Here is a 19,723-nt window from a genome sequence, read left to right on the forward strand (position 1 = left end):
TATACAAGACTGTCAGATTAAATTATAGCTACAACCCATAAATATGCAAACTATTTGAGAAAGTTACTCTATATTTTTAGAAAAAATATAAATAAAATAATAGATCCGTCTCTCTATCCTTCTTCGCGTGAAATTTTCATCGATCAAGAGTAAAGTTCTTATGAGAAAATGTAACTATAGTGTAAAATTTTGTAAGTTAGATGAGACTTTAATGTTTGGTTTTGTAACGTTGAGCAATATATGAACAAACATAGGGCTATATTTGTAGAACTATTAAAAACAAAAACTAAATGATGGCCTTTTAACATTTGCATAATCAACTCTTCTACACTTACATATCAGACTATTTAATACTCTTATTATTGTTTAAAATTGACATATTATTTGCTGTCTCATTAATATGGCAGCAGCTGTCGTTTTACAATTATGTGGATGTTGGGAATATTATCAACATTACAAAGATTTGAAAATGTTTGTTTACACGCTATTAATACTCTTTTTTAAACTGCCTCATGAATCTTGTGAAAAACAAGCAACTTTTTTTAAAAAAGAAAAGAAAAAAGCACATCTTTTTTACTTTGGGGTGTGTTTAACTGTTAAATTAGGTACGTAGTTGAATTTAATATTTTTGTAGTTGAGGGTTGTTCACACGAACAAATCAATGCCACTATTTGAAGTTATTTTTACGACTACACTCGATATGTTGTTGCGTTTTCAATATCCAGTCAAGCAGAAGGAAGTTTGCAGGAACTGTCACAAGTTTAAAAAAATCTATTACAATGTTTACGATCACAAATTGCTCAGACATTCATATATACAAAGGATAAAACAACATCCCCCCCTCTTAGTTTCTCTTTCTCCTTTGAACACTTCATTTTTGTCATTTCTCTGATATGGCTATACAAGTATAAATCTTGAGTGACCTACAAGCTTCTCACAATCCTGCAGTTTGAAGGTTTCTAACAATTATTTAAAGAGTAAGCTGGATGAATGGATGATCAAAAGAGTTAGAAATCTTGCCTTCCGAGTCGCCTGAGCTCAGGCTGTTCAAGCAGCATGTCTTGAATTGGCCTTATCGTCGTTCCCTTGACCCCAGAACTACAATGGACAATAGAAAAAGGACCCTCTTAGTGATGCTGAGATCAACTCTGTATGTCTACATGTTCCCAAACTTTCTTCCACGGGGAAAATCTTACAATGCAATGGAAATAGGTGAAAGGTTAAGAAAGAGAACAAGAAGAACATAGTACATTTACCTGTAAATGGACTCGAGGGATATAAGCCTGTGGTGAATGGTGTAGTCACTTCCAACATAAGTGACGACCAAGTTACCAGCGTCAGGGTGGGGCCAGCTCCTTGATGTAGGAAATCGCAGTATATAAGTACCTGGTTCTTGAAGAGCTCCCAGAATTGTAAGTGAAGATTCTGCTTCTTCCTTGGTAATGAACCCTTCGATCCACACGGGTGATGTTGAACCCCACAATGAAGAAATACATTGCTGTGACAATGTAAAAGCTACTGGGTACAGCCAACACCACAACTTTTCAAAGTTGTCTTGAGACACTAGATCTTGACAACCAGAGACTCTCCTCAGGAGGTTGAAATCCTGCAAGTTGGACGAATTCATCAGCAAGAGAAGCAAATAATTTTCAGAGTTGTAATATTGTCAAAACAGTTTTGGAATTGTCAAAAGGCCAGCTTTCATACAACTCAACTATTCCACCGGATACTTGCTACCTCCCACCAACACAAGTAAGGTGATTCTGCCCCACGCCCCCACCTAACCTAGTGTTTTTTTGTTTCTATTTTTTTTTTTTTTTTGCTTTTTTTTTTACAATACATCATCAGAAGAAGAAGAAGAATCTGATTCAGTGAATTTTTTGTTTCTATTGGAATTTTGAATCCTGGTCTCCATGGTTTGCACCCACTATGCATTGGCCATACCCTTAATATGCAATATTGGCCCTTCACGCTGCCCAAAATTATCACATCCCAACGAAAAATGACATCAAAATAGAAAAATGAGAATTTCACAAATTCTCTAAGACAGATAATTAATCCCTCCGGCAAAAAGGGATGTTTCTCTTTCCCTTTCACTTTCCCTTTTACTTAATCTAGTCTTCTGCAGAAAAAATCCACCAAACCTTCCCAAACACAATTGACATTGCAAGTTAAAAAAAGGAATATAGTTCCGAATTTGGTGAGTAAGTGGATTTGGAACCTCAGAGAACACACTAACTTCTAAATAGCCCTTTTTGAAGTATTCTTTCAGACTTCCTACCAGTTTAAAGAGAAAAAAGAGAACCTGATGAGTTAGAGATCTGATACGACCAAATGTCATCTTCAGGAAATGCTCTTGAAGCCCAGACACCAAATTCTCCCAGAGGACATGGTGGTTATAGTTGGATATTAAGTTCCAACAGTTAATTCCCTCTTCTATCAGCCTCTTTGAAATTGATATTTGATGCCTAAAAAGGTAATGTGATTCAGACAACAGCATACAAGGTCACCAAATAGTGATGACAACAATAAAATGAAAACTGAAACCAAGACATGTACATTTTGTTTATATCCTATTGAACTGTGTGTCAATTTAACCCTGATCCATAAATTTAAAATCAATGTATTAATTCCAATAGTTCAAATTTTCCCTAGAAGCATATTGCAAGTGCACATGTTTTTATCCCGACCATGATATAAGCAATCCTTTCATCCTAAATTGATAGTTGATCATATTTGTGATGTTAGAGATAATATTTTTGCTTTTCAGAAATAACGTTTACTTATATATTAGTCATTTAAGAACACATGATTCTAAACCTCATGAAGACATGAACTAATGAGGAAAAAACTTGGGAAAACAGCTACGCCTTGTGCTAGTCATTTTTCTCTCGACTTAATTTTCTCAGAAGCAGCACATTTATGACGATCTTTTACTTATTGGATGTCAATATCATTTTGGTATTACCCTTCCAAATATCCTATTTTTTTACGTTTTCATATGTTACTTGTTTTCTTCCAAAGAGTATGCAATTTTAAAAGCTCAGGAGTCAGGGCCACAGGGGACAAATATAAAGGAAAATGACATAAACCATAACACACAAAAAAAACTTCTAATTTTCTGCCATGAGATAAATCGCAAAAGTTTTTTTGCTTGCACATGCATATGCTCTATACATATTTCGTTCTTTCAGAACTTTAATGAAATAACAGCGTAACTCTGAAAGAAGGGAATAAATGCCAAACGTGGCCCTAAGAACTAGATGCTGTTAATATAACCATTCAAAGACACCTCAAAATGCAACAATATAAAAAAATATACCTGTGGTGTGAACATCCAGAGAATAAAGAGACTCTCTCGGCAAAGGTTGCAAGTTCTTCTTCTTTAGCAGTCATTGCCATTTCCTTGAGAAGAAGACGCCTCTCGTTGAGATCAGCGAGACAGTATTTAAAAACAACCATATCCGAAATCGGATCTCTGTTATTTGGCAAGTCATCAACGGGCGAGTTCGTAGTTTCACTGTTCTCTGAATCAGAGGAGAAATTTTCTGCCCCACCATGGCTCACTGGTCTTGCCACCAAAGAGTTCTGATGTGCATGGTTATCCTATTTTCAATGCATGTTTAGTGAGAGTGATGATAACAACAAGGTCGGGTATAAGAAGTTGTCAACAAGAAAAGATTTTAAGGATTAAAAAAGGGTATAGGATACAATGAAAAGAAGAATAATCATGATGATGATCGTGCACCACCAATAAATATTAAAGAGAAATGCAGGTAGTAAAAACATTATTCGAGATCACAGTCCCTTGAGTGATGACATGCATAATAGGAAAAACTTATTGCCAAATAAGAAGTTTTAGAAAACACTCCCGAGAAGACTGAGTGGTATTAAGAGAAGTAAACAGAAGTAGCAGTGTTTCTAGAAGTGAATGCCTGAAAAAGCAACCAGGTAAATGAGTGAATTGCACGGTTTACGGAAAATATTAAACACCATACATATATGAATTTGACACTGTAATAACCAAATTACAGTTAGAAACTAAGGATAACATCCAATATACAATAATGACAAATTGGCAATGTTAATCTAATTCCTCACAGTTAAGATTCAAAAACCGAACATTTCTCATTTGGATCACTTTGTGCATCATGGTTTGAAGGGCACAGTTCTCTGAAGAGCATGACCTCACCTAAGAACCAATTAACCCCTGCTTTGCATCGCTTCATCACTTAAGAGACGATGGCTTTTAATAATGCAGAGGACAAAAATTTGATGACAAGAAGAAACTTCATTTTCAAAACCAGCAATGACTTATACATTCAACCTTATTCACCCACTTAACAAGTAAGGTAGTTATATGGCCCTATTTTACTTATCGTTTTGTTTGAACTTGGATTTGGGCACTAGGCCCAAATGAGTGATGTAATTGTTTTTCCCTTTTTATATCAATAAAGCTGGAAATTTGAATTTTTTAAAAAAAGTTAGTTATACAAGGTGCAGCATTCATAAACATATACTCTTTGTTACGTGATCTAAGCAATAGTGTCACTACCATATCTATCACGACCTGCTATAAAATAATATGACAAGGCAGATGTTAAAAATACCTCAGAGGTCCAGGAATGAGATCTTGAACCACCGTTAGCTTGCTTCAGCACAAAATCATCCTTAAAATTTGCACATAGTTTCTCTTGTCCTAATTTGACCCGTTTTGATGATGGACTTTGTTTTGCTTCACGTACAATACAGGGACGATCATAAGATCCATCGTCCAACACAGGAGATTGAGATCCATTTAGCAAATGGATCCCCAAAGATGATTTCTTCAACATTAGAGAGGTCGCCCGCGTGCTGCGATTCCGAGAAATACACCGTATTGGTCTGGAAAATACCTCAAGGAAAGGATATTTACCCAGTCTTGGAATGTCAAACCTAATGCGGAACAGCCTGTTATCGCACTTGGATGAAAGCTGCAATTGAGACAGAAGGTCAATTTTCTAAATGGATTTAATAGAAAGAAGCATTATCTAAGTAATCAGATAGCATTAGTATGTTTATTCATCTCCAAGCATAACTCTCGTCAATTTACAGGTATAAGTGAACTACAACAATGCACTCTACTTAATGTTGTAATGGTCTTTGCGTTTGACCAGCTACACAAAACGCTCCACAAGTAGTCAAGTTCACAGATTATAAACTAGGATGATTTTTATGAGGCATAATATATCCATATTGAGGTGCTCATCCAGTAAATATTATCATTCTAACTGTGGTGACACAGATTGGCAGAATTCAATGTTAAATTTGCAACATCTATGATCATGTAAAATAACTCGATGGTAAAAGGAACAAGCACTGACAGTATTTGCCTTGTTACACATACCTTTTTCGCAAGTAGAGATTGTGTTAATAAATATACCTTCTCCAAAGCAAGTATTCTCTAGTTCAAGATTGCAATCAACAAACACTTCTGTCCACTTTGTCTTACAGGTACTAAAAGAAGAGATACAACTATCCAGTACCTGAGATATCTTGAGCTTAAAGGAAGCACGTCCACTAATTACTTTGCTTGGTCTATCAGAAGAAGCATATTCAATTCCATCATAACTTGTAAGAAGGGCTGCATCAGCATCAACTGGCTTCTCAACCAGTGTATTATCATCAGAGTACACAAGCGAAGCAACAACCTTTGGAAGCATAACATATATCAATAAGAACAGTTGCAGCAACTTACAGACTTCACTTAATTTTTTATATAGACAAATAAATGACAAACCTCCGCTTCTTCAGTCATGGGGCGGCTAAAGTTATCCATCAGTGTCACATCTATATCAAAGTTTCTCCGACAGGAGGCCTGCTTTAAACAAATAGTTAGAGGAGTAAAAGAACTCGTATCAGATAACATAAAGACATAAATGCTTCAGGAAACTCCCTCTTTCTATTTTAATCTTTATGAGAGCATCAATTTTACAACAGCTTTTCACCATGTTCATCTCAGAATATTCTCTCTCTCTCTCTCTCTGTGCTTTCTCACCCTACTTAACCAGCACACTAATTACCTTTGAAGGATAGTGTGCTTGGATCAGTCTCACTTTAATAAATTCTGCATTATTACCTCATATAAGAAGAACTGCCTAATCAAATAGGCATAAATGTGCATTTCGAGGATAACTATTTTTCTGCCTAGTCAAATAGTCCCTCGTGAAATAAAAATGAAAAAACATTAGGAAAAACGATGAGCAGATAATGAGCTCTACCAACAATTGTACATGTCACTGTGCAACAGCTCATAAAATTACAAAGTCGCTCTCAATATAATGCAAAGTTATATGACATATTGCATAGCAATACAGGTCCCACAATTCTCCAAGTTCTAAAGAGATGTCAGATCTTCATGGACAACCCTTGAAGATTTTAACATTTAAGATTAGCAGTTTCGCAATGCAAGTTCTGCTGGTTCTCTCCCTCGTTCTCTGCCTCGTGTTCCACAAAAGAAATGCGGAAATTTTGCAATTTTTTCCATAGTTCAACCTACTCTGCTGTCATTTCTGAAGGACTTTGCTGTATGGACAATAAGCAAATCTACAGAAAATATTTGCAGAAACCTCGCAAAACCCACACATTTCACCTTTTGCAGAACAAATGAGGAGAAACAAGAAGAATTAGTGTTACAAGAAATTCTGAAGTATGCTTTTATTGCTAGTAAAATATCAAAGTAAACCATTGTTGATCTTGAATATTCAACTGTTGCCAATGACATTAGGATGTCTATCAAAGACTTCGAGTCATGTGGATTTGATATAATGTAGCTAGCTTTCACCGCCTAGATTTGACCTCATCACTTAAAAATCAACTTTAAATAGAAGATGCATGAAAAAATTGAGGAGTAACACAGATGTTCAACACATTCTAAAGTAACAGTACTCGATCTTGGGAAGATTATTCACAATACAGAGCTAGAAGTTCGTACAGGGAAGCAGGGATCAATTTTTTATAATGTTTCTTAGTATACTGATTTGTGTCCAAGTAATTTGTCAAGATTTGATCTGTTTCCAGAGCCCCTGGATATTTCTCCCTATATATTTCGAAGCAGTATATATTTTTTACCTTTCCACCAACAATGCTCCAAACACCATCACTGTCTTCTTCAATTTCATAGGCGCTTGAACTATCAATAGATAGTTGTACTGGAGGGTCCTGATAGGTGCACATAGCAGAAACTAGTAAATACATGAGTAGAGACAATCTTCGCAAAAATAAATGACAATTCTGCTTACCTTAACATAGTGATTTTCTATAGTTGATAGCATAGGAAAGAGCTCTGAACTGTGGACATAACCATCCAGCTGAGAATTCTTTCCACTAATGCAAGTCAAAGATATTCTAGAATTGTCTGATCCCATATCATTACTAAGTGAGGAAGTCAAACACTTCTCACCTACAATCTTCCCATCAAAGTAGAGGTGCAAAAGATCTTGTGTGACCTGAAATACTCCACTAATAAGTGTTGCTTAAACAGCCATGAAACAAGACAGTCACCAAGAATCTGGCTGTCAGAGAAGAGCAGATAACAACCTTATGAGATCTTTGGACTGGTGATAGATTTACATGATGATTCAATTAGTGTATTACCTTTGTTCCATATCAAGGAACTTCTTATAAGATCTCGTTTGTGAATTACATTCAATTTTTTCTTAAACATTATGTCACACCAGTAATTATACTAATTCTGGCCTAGTTTGTGCTGTCAGAACAAGCATACTGATGTCACTAGTCTAGTATGTTGGACGGAAACCAGTGAAGCAGATGAGTCATGGAGCTATTGGATAATGAGTTTCACATTAATCCGGCTTTGCTAACTTTTGGGCAGAAAAACTTCACTTGACAAAGTGAAAAGCAACTAGGTGTAGGCCAGTCTTTTAGTTTCCGTATTCTTGTGTTAAAATTTGCTTTTCCAGAGAAAACTTAACGACAAAATCAATATATCTAATATAGTGACAATGAGCAAAAAAACAACTGTAGAAGGTAACAATGGGCATGGTGGAGTAAGAAAGTAGTAACACAACAAGGTTAAGAGTGTATAAATTGCAAAACACACATCAAGTGCTACGAATGTAATTACAGGAACTAGGGCGAGTTCAAGTTATTTACCTCACATCCAACATGAACCCATTTCTTGGTAGGAAATTCACTTTCAGAAATTGCATGTGCAACTTCTCTCCAGGAAGTAATATTTGAATGGCTTGAAATTAGTGAAGGGAAAAGTAAAATTTTCTTCCTGTCATCAAGTAACAGGAAAGGAGCATGGGATGTGACATCTGGATGCTCCTGCATAATTAACAAACATCATCAACCATATCAAAGGAAAATGGTGCAAAGGACACAATTATATCTTGCACAACATATTCAATGTAGTGATCATAAAGATTCAAAAGCCTTTTCCTTGACCATACGAGGTATGGCTAGGTTTATGTCTTCATCGTGAGTAGTTGCAACTCTCAAAAAATCTGTTCTTTAGTAGAAAAGCATGATTTGCAGATAGCTATATGTGGTCACAGATTCAATTACCAAACATCAAGAGCTAAAGCAGGCACACAAAGTAATAATGAATAGAATATAGGCTTAAATAAAAACAGTAAGGTAATCCAGAAGACACACACAAAAAAAAAAGACTTTGTTAAGTTGCAAACTACCAAACAAACTGAACTTAGGAGGGTATCTGCACAATAAAGAAAAACATATCCATAAAAGCAAAAACAAAAGAACATGAACAATTCACACTAGCCTGAAGAAACAATTTGCAAATCGCCAATGCCTAAACCATGGACGATCTAAAAAGTAAATATGTTTCCACAAGACATCAACAACAACAGCATATCCAATCCAATCCAATCCCATCCCACAAGTGAGGTCTGTAGACGATAGAATGTACGCACACCTTACCCCTACCTCGGAAGGTAGAGAGGCTGTTTATCATATACCCCAGCTCAAGGAAAAGCATATCAAAGAGGTAAAGAAAGCATGACAAAGCATTCTAAAATTCTTTCTACAGCAGTGTAACCTAAATCAGCAAAAAGAATGTCACCACCATAAGAATGTTAAACCAAAGGAATACCAAAAACCCCATCTCATTCCAACAGTCATACACTAACTAGTTAGACAAAATGAAGCAGCAAATACACATAACTACTCAAAAAGAACTGTAAAAACAGCATTTTTTCAGTGAGAAAAAAAAGAAAAGGAAAACCTGGTAAAGGATTGTAGAGGGTAAAGTTGAGGGTTCATTCAAGTATAACCAGAAACACAAAGAGAACTTGTTTGTTACTTCATAATTTTTGAATTCCACTTGAAGATCTCTCAAAAAGCTGTAATCTTGAACACCCATAGAAAACCCCTTTTTCAAAAAAAAAAAAAACACCCACAAGCACAAAATCGTAGAAAAAAACGATCTTTAATCTTTGGGACTCAACGGCGACAATGGCTGCGTCGGTTTTTCTTGACGGCTGTTAATTAACGGTTTGGTAGTGTCATCGGCAGTTCAGGTTCTAGTCTTTACAGTTCCCCCCAAATTGAAGTATTTGGCTACAATCCTCTGTAACTCGGACTTGTGTATGTTTGAATATTGACAAATAAAAATGTGAAACGTACAATTTTAAAGAGGATTATTTTTTTTCAAAGTTGAAGTGGACGCCAAAATCTTCCTTTTTTTCAATTTTATTTCATAAATTTTTTTCTAAGTATCTATTCATTTTTACTTGTTAATGATACTATAAAAAAAAATAGACGGTTATATTTACTTGTTTTGTTTAGAAAGCTAGTAGATAATTTATCATTTATATTCATTCCTTAGTGAGTAGTAACATGATAAAAATAATTAGAGGTGATATAGTAAAATATTATTTACATTTTGAGGATGTTAAGCTTTTTGGGGACAAAGTGTTTTGAAACTTGAAAATCGAAAAGCATTTCATAATAAAAAATTCACAAATAATTTACAATAAAGCTAAAAAAATTATTGGTATATATATAATCATATAGTTATGAATCATATTTGACTTGGTGTATATTGTTGCAGCATCGAAACTTAGGGTACAATCACAAGATAATGAGATATGAAGAGGATAGACTGTACGCAGAGTATAAACAGGTAAAATATCTACGTATAGTAGGCTAAAAATGAGTACATTTGACCAACTTATATATTATGTATATGTGAACATATGAACTTTAACAACATCACAGAGAAGAAACTCTCTCAAAGTTCGATTGAAACTTTAGAAGCAACATTATTCGTGCATATGAATAATTCTGCAGCTTGATATCTTGCATTTCTTGAGGAATCAATAACCTTTGGTATTCTACACAGCACAGCTCTACTTTGGCTTCAATTTCAGGGAAGCGCTGCACGTATAAGCTAGGTTTCAATCTCATATAAATGGAGCAACTGAGAATGAGCATAGACTGTAGTAAAGGAAGTAAAGTAATGTACCTATTGATGCAGTAACGCTTTCCAGTAGGCGGAGGGCCATCATCAAATACATGCCCAAGATGAGCATCGCAAGCTGCACATAGAACTTCTTGACGAGGCATGAAAATGATAGACAAGTCCATCTTTGACTTCACATTGTTGTCTATGGGCTGGTAGTACGATGGCCATCCGGTTCCACTATCAAATTTGGTAGAAGATCTGCAACAAGCAATATCGAATTTCAGGTTTCACATGTCAAAAGTATTAAGAAAGGTTGAGTAATAATCAAATATAAGGAGAATACATACTCAAATAAAGGAGTATCGCAGCAAATGCAGTGATATGTTCCAGGGGTCTTACTGTTCCAGTACTCCCTGGAAACAAGAACAATGAAGAGATCGGTAAAACAGGCAGCAGCGAAAAATTTATAGCACCATATTTACCATCCCAATGGGAGGGTACTAAGCAATCAATGAAACTACATCTACTAGACTACTACATATATAAGCAATGCAATCATGGGATATCCATAATTAATATTGTCTACAATTTGATAAAAGTTAGAAACTTGTTTGCATGCATAACGTCTGGAGACGTACCAGTATACCACATCATGTCTGTGTTAATGATCCTTGGGCATTTAGAGATAAATTCTGAATTTAGAGCTGAATCGGTTTTGGGGAAGATTCTCAAATTTAGCATAGACTATTATCATCTAGCATTAATGCAAGCATTACTAATACACTCTATTTAGATTATTCTTATACACTTTACCCAACAACCCCTAAAAGATCATCTAGTTCCTAGTTCTTGCTTTTAAGTAGGATCAAAGAAATACAGAACCCAGTACCCAATATGCTGAGTTGCTGACAACCTCCCCGTGTCTTCCTCTCTCTGACACATGTAAAATAACAAGCAGTATGTTTAGTGGTCCAGCATTTGACACAGATTATTACAAGACAATAGGAAATCTGAAGGTTAAAGTAGGGTGCATTTGTAAAAGATCTAAGAGGCATTGTGATGGTTGCCACAGGTAGCTGAAACTGGACGGCCAAGATTGTTGTAGAAACTTTAAATATCGTATTCTGATGAGGACCAAATATACACATTCCCTCTAAATACTTCTCCTTCTTTTTGCGTTTTGGTGTATAGAAGTCTACTGTTTCCCCTAAATCATTGAGTTTATAAATGGAACCCTCAAAAAATTTGCCGCAATCTACATACCCCAAGTAATCTAACTTTTCCTTCTAAAATCCAACTCTTAAATTAACCAGCCGTGTCCTCCTCAAATGTATATGCTAACATTTGATCAATCAGCAATACAACAGTAAGCATCAGACTACTCACCAATATTTGAATACTAATGGTTCCTCGAGAGAGCATCCTATTATTAATGAATTTACTGACAATCAAACGACAAAAGATCCTCTCCAGTCTCCAGCATAAAAAATAAAGATGAATGGAAAAAGATCATACCCAGTGAATGCCCGTTCTGTACCCTTTTGCCGTGTAATATAAAATTGTTCATTTGTAAGCTTCTTCTTCCACTCCTCGTCGCTTATAGAGCTATAATCCATTTTACTGCCCCCTGCACAATGATGTTCATTTTTTATGTATGGTCCCTGCTTTAACTATTTCAGCAACATCCCATAAGATGAATAGACAAATATGCTTTCCAAAGCTTATTTTTATGCCAAACCATTTTGAGACTATTACTCAAAAACACAATCAGCCTCAGCAGTTTCTTATTCTTACATCTTTGTAAAATCAACTTGTACATTGTCACACTGATACGAATACAGACCTTTGGGCATAATTCAACCCCAAAGCTAGCTCACAAAGTGATTGATTGCGCAAGAGGCACATAACCCAAAATTCTTTTATAATGGTTCTTGATTATTCTACAACAGTGGCTGCTACTTCCCACTAGCATGAATACACGTAATTCTATCAATCTCCATAACAACTTTGTACAAATTTCATAAGAGAAACAACAAGCTCAGAACGTAAAAACTAAAGACTGAACCTTTAAATTTCTTTCATATTCCAATTTTCACTACAATGTAAGCTGAGCTACCATTGACAGAACCCAATAGCTTTAGCTCAAACCCGTAATTATATTGAAAAAAACCCACTTAATATGTATATAAGTAACATATCTGAGTTATGTGTTTCTATAATCCAAAACCTATAAACTAACAACACAACAACATCATATTCGGTATAATCTGACAAGCGGAGTCTGAAACGCAATAAATTGGAGCATTCAAACAAAAACGGAAAAGTGATTCTCTATTCATACAAATTATACTAGAAGAGAGAAAAAGGTGACCTTGAACACTATCGGATTTGGAAGAAGAAGCTGAGGAGCCCATTGCACGAATTGAGACTGAAATTTTGCTTTTGAATCCTCCAAAAGTTGGCTTGCTGTTTAATCCCAATTGGGGTTTCGATAAAAAGTTCAATCCTGAGCTGAAAGAGGAGATTTGTATGGTTCGAGAAGCCATGGATATATGCTTAAAACTGATTCTTGAATACGAAAATGCTGGCATTTTCTAGTATTCGTAGAGGAAAATTCCCATGCTTCGCAAGTACATGGAAAAGATGGTGGTTTCATCATCTTAAACCGTTCAAATTTGTATGATCTACTATGTATTTAAATTACAAATTATAAACATGTATTTATTTTAAGCATAATACATAAAATGATTTTAACTTAACGTCAGCTAACAACTATGGCTTTTAGCTTTGAGTGTGCACAAAAGAACACTTAAACTTGTATAAAATTAAGCAAATAAAAGCGTTCGTCTTACATGGCACTCTACGTGGCAATTGTGTGTCCAACATGACATTTTACGTGTAATATGTCATATAGGACACGTGTGCCTACTTGTTCAATTTTATACAATTTTAAGTGTCTGCTTGTATAAACTCAGAGTTGGAGGGCAGAGTTATCCGTTGAATCCAAGTGAGGGTCATGTTTATGTATTATGTCTTAACCGAGTTTTTCATTTAGGTAGTTTTTGTTTCTTCGTGTTCTTCCTAACTACTTCGAGATAGTTTTATGTTTTTTATAATGATAATCATGGAAAAAATGACTATCAAAAATAAATATCTTATTTTTTAATCAATTGAGTGAAAGATACTTTAAAAGTATAACCTTTAATACTATGTGCGATCACTTTATTTAAAAATTCATACGTTATAAAGAGAATTTACTTATTTACGAAACGTTATATTTATCTAAAATCTTACTGGTTATGACCAGCTTTTGATCGTGAAGTCGAGTGTAGCTGAATATGCCTGATTTTGAGTAGTGATGTTCTTTCAGTTGGCCTTAATTGAGGCTTATAGATAACCACGTTAACTGAAAATTTCTTTAATGGGCTTTGCCTTGCTAAAAATACTGGGCTTGGGCCACAAGCTTTAGTACTTAATTGGGCCTCAAGTCCTCTGACGGTAAAGGTTTATATGTTATAGCCATTTTGTACGGTGGTGTTTAAGCGGTAGCCACTCTTTAATTATTGTTTTTGCAATTAAAGTTATTTTGTTTTAAGCAAATGTTAGATACTTTATTGTCCTTATTAGTAATACATATTAGCTATAAGTTGGAATTAACGGAAAATTACATAAATTTCGTTAATTTAGGATCTAATATTACCAATTGTGTTAGATTTCGACGTAAGATACATGTATCTTGCGCGTATTAATAACATGTACCTTAGATATATGGAGGTCAAAATTTATTACATTCTCTGTTCCTATTTATGTGATTTGCTTTCCTTTTTAATCAGTTCAAAAAAGAATAACACATTTCTATAATAAATAATTATTTGGCTATAAAAATGTTTATTTTACCCTTAATGAAATGATTTACAGCCACACAAAATTTTATTATTCATTTTGGACTACAAATTTTAAAAGTCTTCCTCTTTTTCTTAAACTCCGTGTCAGGTCAAACTACCTCATATAAAATGGCACGGAGGGAGTAAAATTTATTTCAGATACATTGTATCCCAATGTGATTCACATTTATTTGGGATATACTGACTCTCTCGCCTCTCTCTCCATGTATTTATATTTCAAAATGTCATTAATTGTATCTTGTATTCAGAATAGATGTATCTACTGTGATTCACATGAATTTGAGATACATTGTCTCTATTTAGTCTCCTTCCTATCTCGCTCACATCTCTCACGTCTCCTCTCTCAATTGCCTCTTTCCTTATGTATTGTGTTTCTGAGTTATATCTGATAGCAAAAAGTCATATATTTGAGCGTATCTAATTTCAAATTTGATATAAAATTATTAATTAGTGAGGTATTATCTAATTATTTCAAATGATAGGAAGAATTAATAAACATAATAAAAACATTTATAATAATTAAGTAGTTTTCCATAAATTTTATCCAAATAGTAAGCAAATTGACTATATAATAAATTGGATAAGTCTTAAGTTGTGTCCTTAAAATAGGTTACATGTTACAATAAAATATTGTGTTGTTACATGTGGCGTCTTTATCAATGACTCAAACGCCAAAGCAAAATTTTGAAGAAGAAAAGAGGGATACTGTAGAAAACATGAAAGGTCTAGCAACACCTTTACAATCAAAATACTGGCACCCAACAGCCCAAAACAACCTCAAAAACCCAGAAAGTTTCAATCTTTACAGTCACCCAGTTCAATTTAATGGCAAAAACAACAACCCCATATCAAGAAAAGTGAAACCCATCTCTTGTTTTGCTTCAGAGAACCAAAATCAGCCAATCTTGAAAGAATCAAAGCCTCCATTGGTTGTAGTTGGATCAGCCAATGCAGATATCTATGTGGAGATTGATAGGTTACCAAAAGAAGGGGAAACAATTTCAGCTAAAACAGGTCAAACATTGGCTGGTGGAAAGGGGGCTAATCAAGCTGTTTGTGGTGGAAAGCTTGATTATCCAACTTTTTTTATTGGTCAAGTTGGTGAAGATGCTCATGGGAGATTGATTACTGAAGCTTTAGAGAGTGGTGGGGTTTGTGTGGATCACCTTACTACTGTTGCTAATGCTCCAACTGGAAATGCTGTGGTGATGCTTCAGTCTGATGGGGAGAATTCAATTATTATTGTTGGTGGTGCAAACATGTCTTGCTGGCCTGAAGAATTGTCATATGAGGATTTGGAGATTGTGAGAAGTGCAGGGATTGTGTTGCTCCAAAGGGAAATTCCAGATTTTGTTAACATCCAAGTTGCAAAGGTTTGAGCTTTTTGGTTATATTTTTGATTTTTCGATAGCTATATTCGTCTAAGCGAAATTCAATTTGTGTGTGGATTTGTTTAACTTAGAATCGAATATGTTAGGGTTGGTAGTCCTCATTGATTGGGGAATGGAATGATGGTTTGCTAATACGTAGTTTGACAATGCCAGTCGGGTGCTATAGCTTTACATGGTATCAAGTTAGGCCCAGTGTAAAGACCGATACCAAAATTGGGAAACCCGGTCCACGTTTCAACCTGGCCTGGATGTGAATGGGGTGTTAGAATGTGTTACAACCCCACATTGGTTGGTGAACGGACGGATGGTTTGCTTATATGGACCTGGGCAGTACTCCCTCAAGAGCTTGCTTTTGGGGTTGAGTTAGGCACACATTTCATATCTTAACAATATTTATATTTTCTCATTGTTCCAGTATTTCTTTTAAGCTATCTTGTTTTTATGTTTTTGCTGAAACTAAGGACTTAGGTTTCTCCTTTTGAGGAACTGTTATCATACGTAAGTAAAGAAAGGTATTAGATTATATTAAGTTATTAAGTAAAGTGTGAAGCAGTACAAAGAGCATCGTGCTGGCTTGGTCCAGCATCATTACAGTAGTAGCCAGCATCATTGCAGTAGTTACTTACAGTAGTAGTGATTAAGGGGCGATCAATTAGGGAGTTGTTACTGTAAGAAGCAGAGACATGGACCCTATACAAAAATATGCTTCTAAGAGGTACTCGAGTGAGTCACTAGTGTACTATTAGGGGATCCTGAGATGTCTTCCGCTAGTATACTAAGCGTAAAAGGAGATGGCGATGCAAAAAAAAAGAAGGTAGATCATAATAATGTATTTTCCCCACCCTCCTTTTTCTTGTGGTAAATTAAAATTCGCCTTGGATATCTTTTCTAATGTATACTTGGATGATTAAGGTCACTTTCAGATCAGCTTACCCAGTCGTAATTGTGAGTTTCGCGCTCTGAGAAGGAAAATGCCTTATTTTACATAAAATTGGAGAGAACTTACTTCCATTGATTTTTCTGACTTTCTTTTCATTTTTTGACATTCCAAAATACCATTCCATTGATGTATTACTTACTTTATACTACACGAATCCAAACTCATTAGCTGTTTGAATCTCAATCTGTGGTGGTGATATTTTCTCTATCAGACTAACTTTCCAAAAACAGTTTTAATTTTTCTTCCACTACTAAAATAATACACAAGGCAATTACTATCTTGAGCTTCATGTCTAATCAATCATTTTCGTTTATTGAAATGAAGGAAGTATATTTGTGTGTGTGTTTTCATGAGTGTGTGTGTCCCACATGTGTCATGAAGATGTCAAGTGTCTTTGGCTGATTGCTTCTTTAAACATCTTGGTATCTTCAGGCTGCCAGGAATGCAGGTGTTCCAGTTATTCTAGATGCTGGTGGAGCAGACTCTCCAATCCCTCTAGAACTTCTTCGTTGTGTTGAGATTTTCAGCCCGAATGAAACTGAGCTGGCTAGAATAACAAAAATGCCAACTGGAAATTTCGAACAAATCAGCAATGCAGTGGAACAGTGCTATGACATGGTCTGTTTTTCACGTACCTGTTTATTCATTTTTTCTAAAGTTTGCATCCTAAATTCAGGACATATGCTTGCAGCATTTCACTTGATTTAGACTGTATCCGTGACCCAAAATAACTATCTGAGTTACATTTTCGGGTTCTGAGTCTAAAAGTCCCTTTTGATTTGTTATAGTTACCTGCCCTATTGATTTTGCAAAATGTAGTGGTCCTGACAGACTTTTGCTTGGTGAGTCATAAATGTCTGGTGATGGCTTTGCTTCTCCATATAAATATGATGGATTAATGCAGTGTTGTTTGTGGGACTCTGGTTTGGTCCACCGACCTAGTAGGACATTCCTAGTTAGATTTAGCTACTTTTCCTGATTTCTTGCTCAATGTTTGGGGTGTCACAAATTACAATAGATATCTGTAAATTTGTCACTATATCAATTTGATTTTGTGGAATGATGTTTCCACGCTCTTTTGTTTCCCAGGGAGTTAACCAGGTCCTTGTTAAGCTTGGGGCCAATGGATCTGCTCTTTTCACCAAAGGAGAGGAACCCTTGCGGCAACCCATTATTAAAGCTGCAAAAGTCATTGATACAACAGGAGCTGGTGACACTTTTACAGCTGCTTTTGCAGTGGCCCTAGTGGAGGGTAAATCTAAAGAGGAATGTTTGAGATTTGCTGGTAAGCATGCTGGTGCTTTCTCCCAATTTTGGTTTCAGCTTCATTAGTCTTATATTTTTTCTTCAAACATGTTTCGTTAAGCTTTTTTCTTGAGCTGAGGGTCTATCAGAGACAACCTCTCTATCGCACAAAGGTAGGATGAGGTCTGCGTACATGTCACCTTCCCCAGACCTCACTCGTGGGATCATATTGGGTATGTTGTTGTTGTAGTTACCTATCTAATAAAGGCTTGTGCATTTACAGCTGCAGCCGCTTCTCTATGTGTTCAAGTGAAAGGAGCCATTCCAAGCATGCCTGAAAAGAGAGCAGTGTTCAATCTTCTTCAGTCAGCTTGAAGACTTGGAGTTTCCTTTATCATCTCCTTGTACAAAAAAATAAGAGGTACTGTTCTAAATATTCAGAACTTCGGATTATATTAGTTGGTGCTTTACCTTAATCATAGGAGGAAAAAAAAACTGTTCAAAAGGACAGTCTCCTACGAAAAAGGGAACGAGAGTGGACTCAAGGGTATCTAGATGAAGTTCCAGTTGACAATTACTCCCTTCATTTCAATTTGTTTGTCTTACATTCCTTTTCTAATCCGTATCAAGAAAAAATGTCTTCTTTTTTTGCAACTCTTTGATTCTAACTTCCCACATAACATGTTTAAGACCATAAGATTAAAGGTCAATTTGGTACGTTCAAATCAAAACCAAACAAACAAGCTGAAATGGAGGAATACATAATAAGATAATGTTGTCTTCACAATCTCGGCATATACATAGGTTTCCCAAATATTTTGAAACCAAAAATTAGAATGTAGATGAAAGATGAACAACAAACCAAATCTGACTTTGTTATAAACTGTGATAGTAATGAAATTTGAATGTCCCTCTTCCCTCAAATATGCCTCTGCTGTATGTGGTTCAATCAAGTTCCAGTTTCTGGTTATTGAAACACTATTGCTTCGCGTTGGTGAAAAAATTCCTTTATTTCTTGACATGAAGGTTCTCAGGTTGATGAGTTGAAGTTCCGGACTCTTGATTTTCATGAAGAGGTGAGCAAATACTATCGATTTGCTCTTTTCTTTTGGTAAAACTTTTTCGACTTCCCATCTTCTAAACCACCATACTTGTGCATCCAATATACTTCAGGACTGCCGTGGAGCACTTGTTAACTTCGGGAAGTAGCACTAATCTGCATATTTTGCTGATGATGCTATCCGCTTGTTAAATTTGGGATTGAAGATACAGCTCTGAAATGATTACTTACTCTAGCTCTCTCTTTTTTCCGAAGAACTTCTGGTGTAGCATAGTTTTCGATAAATTATTTTTTCTTGTGCTTCTGTCATCTCAGCTGATAACTAACTCCAGGAAGTTGGTTAGCATAGCTAGTCCTGTGTGCCAGGAAACTAATGAAGCAGCAGATGCACAGTATTTTCGTTAACGATGGATCGCTACTGATTGTTGCTGGAAAAATTGCCAGCTTTGAAAAACTTGAATGATATGAGCCTCATGTTTCTGACAGATTTACTTATTAGTTTTGCTAGTATTCTTGTGCTTTGTTTTTTTGTATTGTCATTTTCAAGTTTGATTGCATGAAGTGAAAATATATATATGTTTAACTGATCATGGTTAAGTAATAGTTGTGTTAAACACATATCACGTATCTATTGATTTATCGTAAATATCTGATGCTGGTAAATATTACGACCTTTACAACATTAGGTGCAGATAGTTTAAATTCAAACTATCTATATCCATACACTTTTTGGTTACCAAAAACTTAATA

The 19,723-nt window shown here is 35.4% G+C and overlaps 3 protein-coding genes across 3 annotated transcripts; 1 reads left to right on the plus strand and 2 right to left on the minus strand.

Moving 5' to 3' along the window:
• Positions 1 to 668: 668 nt before the first annotated feature.
• LOC101252101 (SH2 domain-containing protein A) lies at positions 669 to 9,566 on the minus strand. Its single transcript, XM_004244257.5, has 12 exons — positions 9,251 to 9,566; positions 8,155 to 8,331; positions 7,281 to 7,487; positions 7,111 to 7,200; positions 5,780 to 5,857; positions 5,526 to 5,690; positions 4,611 to 4,973; positions 3,323 to 3,606; positions 2,306 to 2,468; positions 1,257 to 1,606; positions 1,021 to 1,098; positions 669 to 942 (listed from the first exon to the last, which is right to left on the minus strand). The coding sequence occupies exons 1-12, from the start codon at positions 9,386 to 9,388 to the stop codon at positions 924 to 926; spliced, it is 2,112 nt and encodes a 703-aa protein (XP_004244305.2). The 5' UTR covers positions 9,389 to 9,566; the 3' UTR covers positions 669 to 923.
• Positions 9,567 to 10,143: 577 nt separating this feature from the next.
• LOC101251797 (peptide methionine sulfoxide reductase B1, chloroplastic) lies at positions 10,144 to 13,002 on the minus strand. The gene is made up of 5 exons (XM_004244256.5): positions 12,804 to 13,002; positions 11,948 to 12,059; positions 10,780 to 10,845; positions 10,493 to 10,690; positions 10,144 to 10,404 (listed from the first exon to the last, which is right to left on the minus strand). The coding sequence occupies exons 1-5, from the start codon at positions 12,976 to 12,978 to the stop codon at positions 10,377 to 10,379; spliced, it is 579 nt and encodes a 192-aa protein (XP_004244304.3). The 5' UTR covers positions 12,979 to 13,002; the 3' UTR covers positions 10,144 to 10,376.
• Positions 13,003 to 14,933: 1,931 nt separating this feature from the next.
• On the plus strand, positions 14,934 to 19,458 carry LOC101251203 (ribokinase). Its single transcript, XM_004244254.4, has 6 exons — positions 14,934 to 15,710; positions 17,101 to 17,286; positions 17,758 to 17,953; positions 18,197 to 18,334; positions 18,940 to 18,989; positions 19,087 to 19,458. Exons 1-4 carry the CDS (start codon positions 14,997 to 14,999, stop codon positions 18,286 to 18,288), a joined length of 1,188 nt encoding a protein of 395 aa, XP_004244302.1. The 5' UTR covers positions 14,934 to 14,996; the 3' UTR covers positions 18,289 to 18,334; positions 18,940 to 18,989; positions 19,087 to 19,458.
• Positions 19,459 to 19,723: the final 265 nt, after the last annotated feature.

Source organism: Solanum lycopersicum, chromosome 7, assembly GCF_036512215.1.
Source record: "Solanum lycopersicum chromosome 7, SLM_r2.1".
Taxonomy (NCBI): Eukaryota; Viridiplantae; Streptophyta; class Magnoliopsida; order Solanales; family Solanaceae; genus Solanum; species Solanum lycopersicum.

Coding starts and splice junctions, on each gene's coding strand:
- LOC101251203 (XM_004244254.4), top strand. CDS start 14,997: ATGACTCAAACGCCAAAGCAAAATTTTGAAGAAGAAAAGAGGGATACT. Junction 15,711..17,100: donor TTAACATCCAAGTTGCAAAG/GTTTGAGCTTTT, acceptor TGGTATCTTCAG/GCTGCCAGGAATGCAGGTGT. Junction 17,287..17,757: donor TGGAACAGTGCTATGACATG/GTCTGTTTTTCA, acceptor TTTGTTTCCCAG/GGAGTTAACCAGGTCCTTGT.
- LOC101252101 (XM_004244257.5), bottom strand. CDS start 9,388: ATGGGTGTTCAAGATTACAGCTTTTTGAGAGATCTTCAAGTGGAATTC. Junction 1,607..2,305: donor TCAGATCTCTAACTCATCAG/GTTCTCTTTTTT, acceptor TCCAACTTGCAG/GATTTCAACCTCCTGAGGAG. Junction 1,099..1,256: donor TCCCTCGAGTCCATTTACAG/GTAAATGTACTA, acceptor TGTCCATTGTAG/TTCTGGGGTCAAGGGAACGA.
- LOC101251797 (XM_004244256.5), bottom strand. CDS start 12,978: ATGGCTTCTCGAACCATACAAATCTCCTCTTTCAGCTCAGGATTGAAC. Junction 12,060..12,803: donor CAAATCCGATAGTGTTCAAG/GTCACCTTTTTC, acceptor ATCATTGTGCAG/GGGGCAGTAAAATGGATTAT. Junction 10,846..11,947: donor ACAGAACGGGCATTCACTGG/GTATGATCTTTT, acceptor TCTTGTTTCCAG/GGAGTACTGGAACAGTAAGA.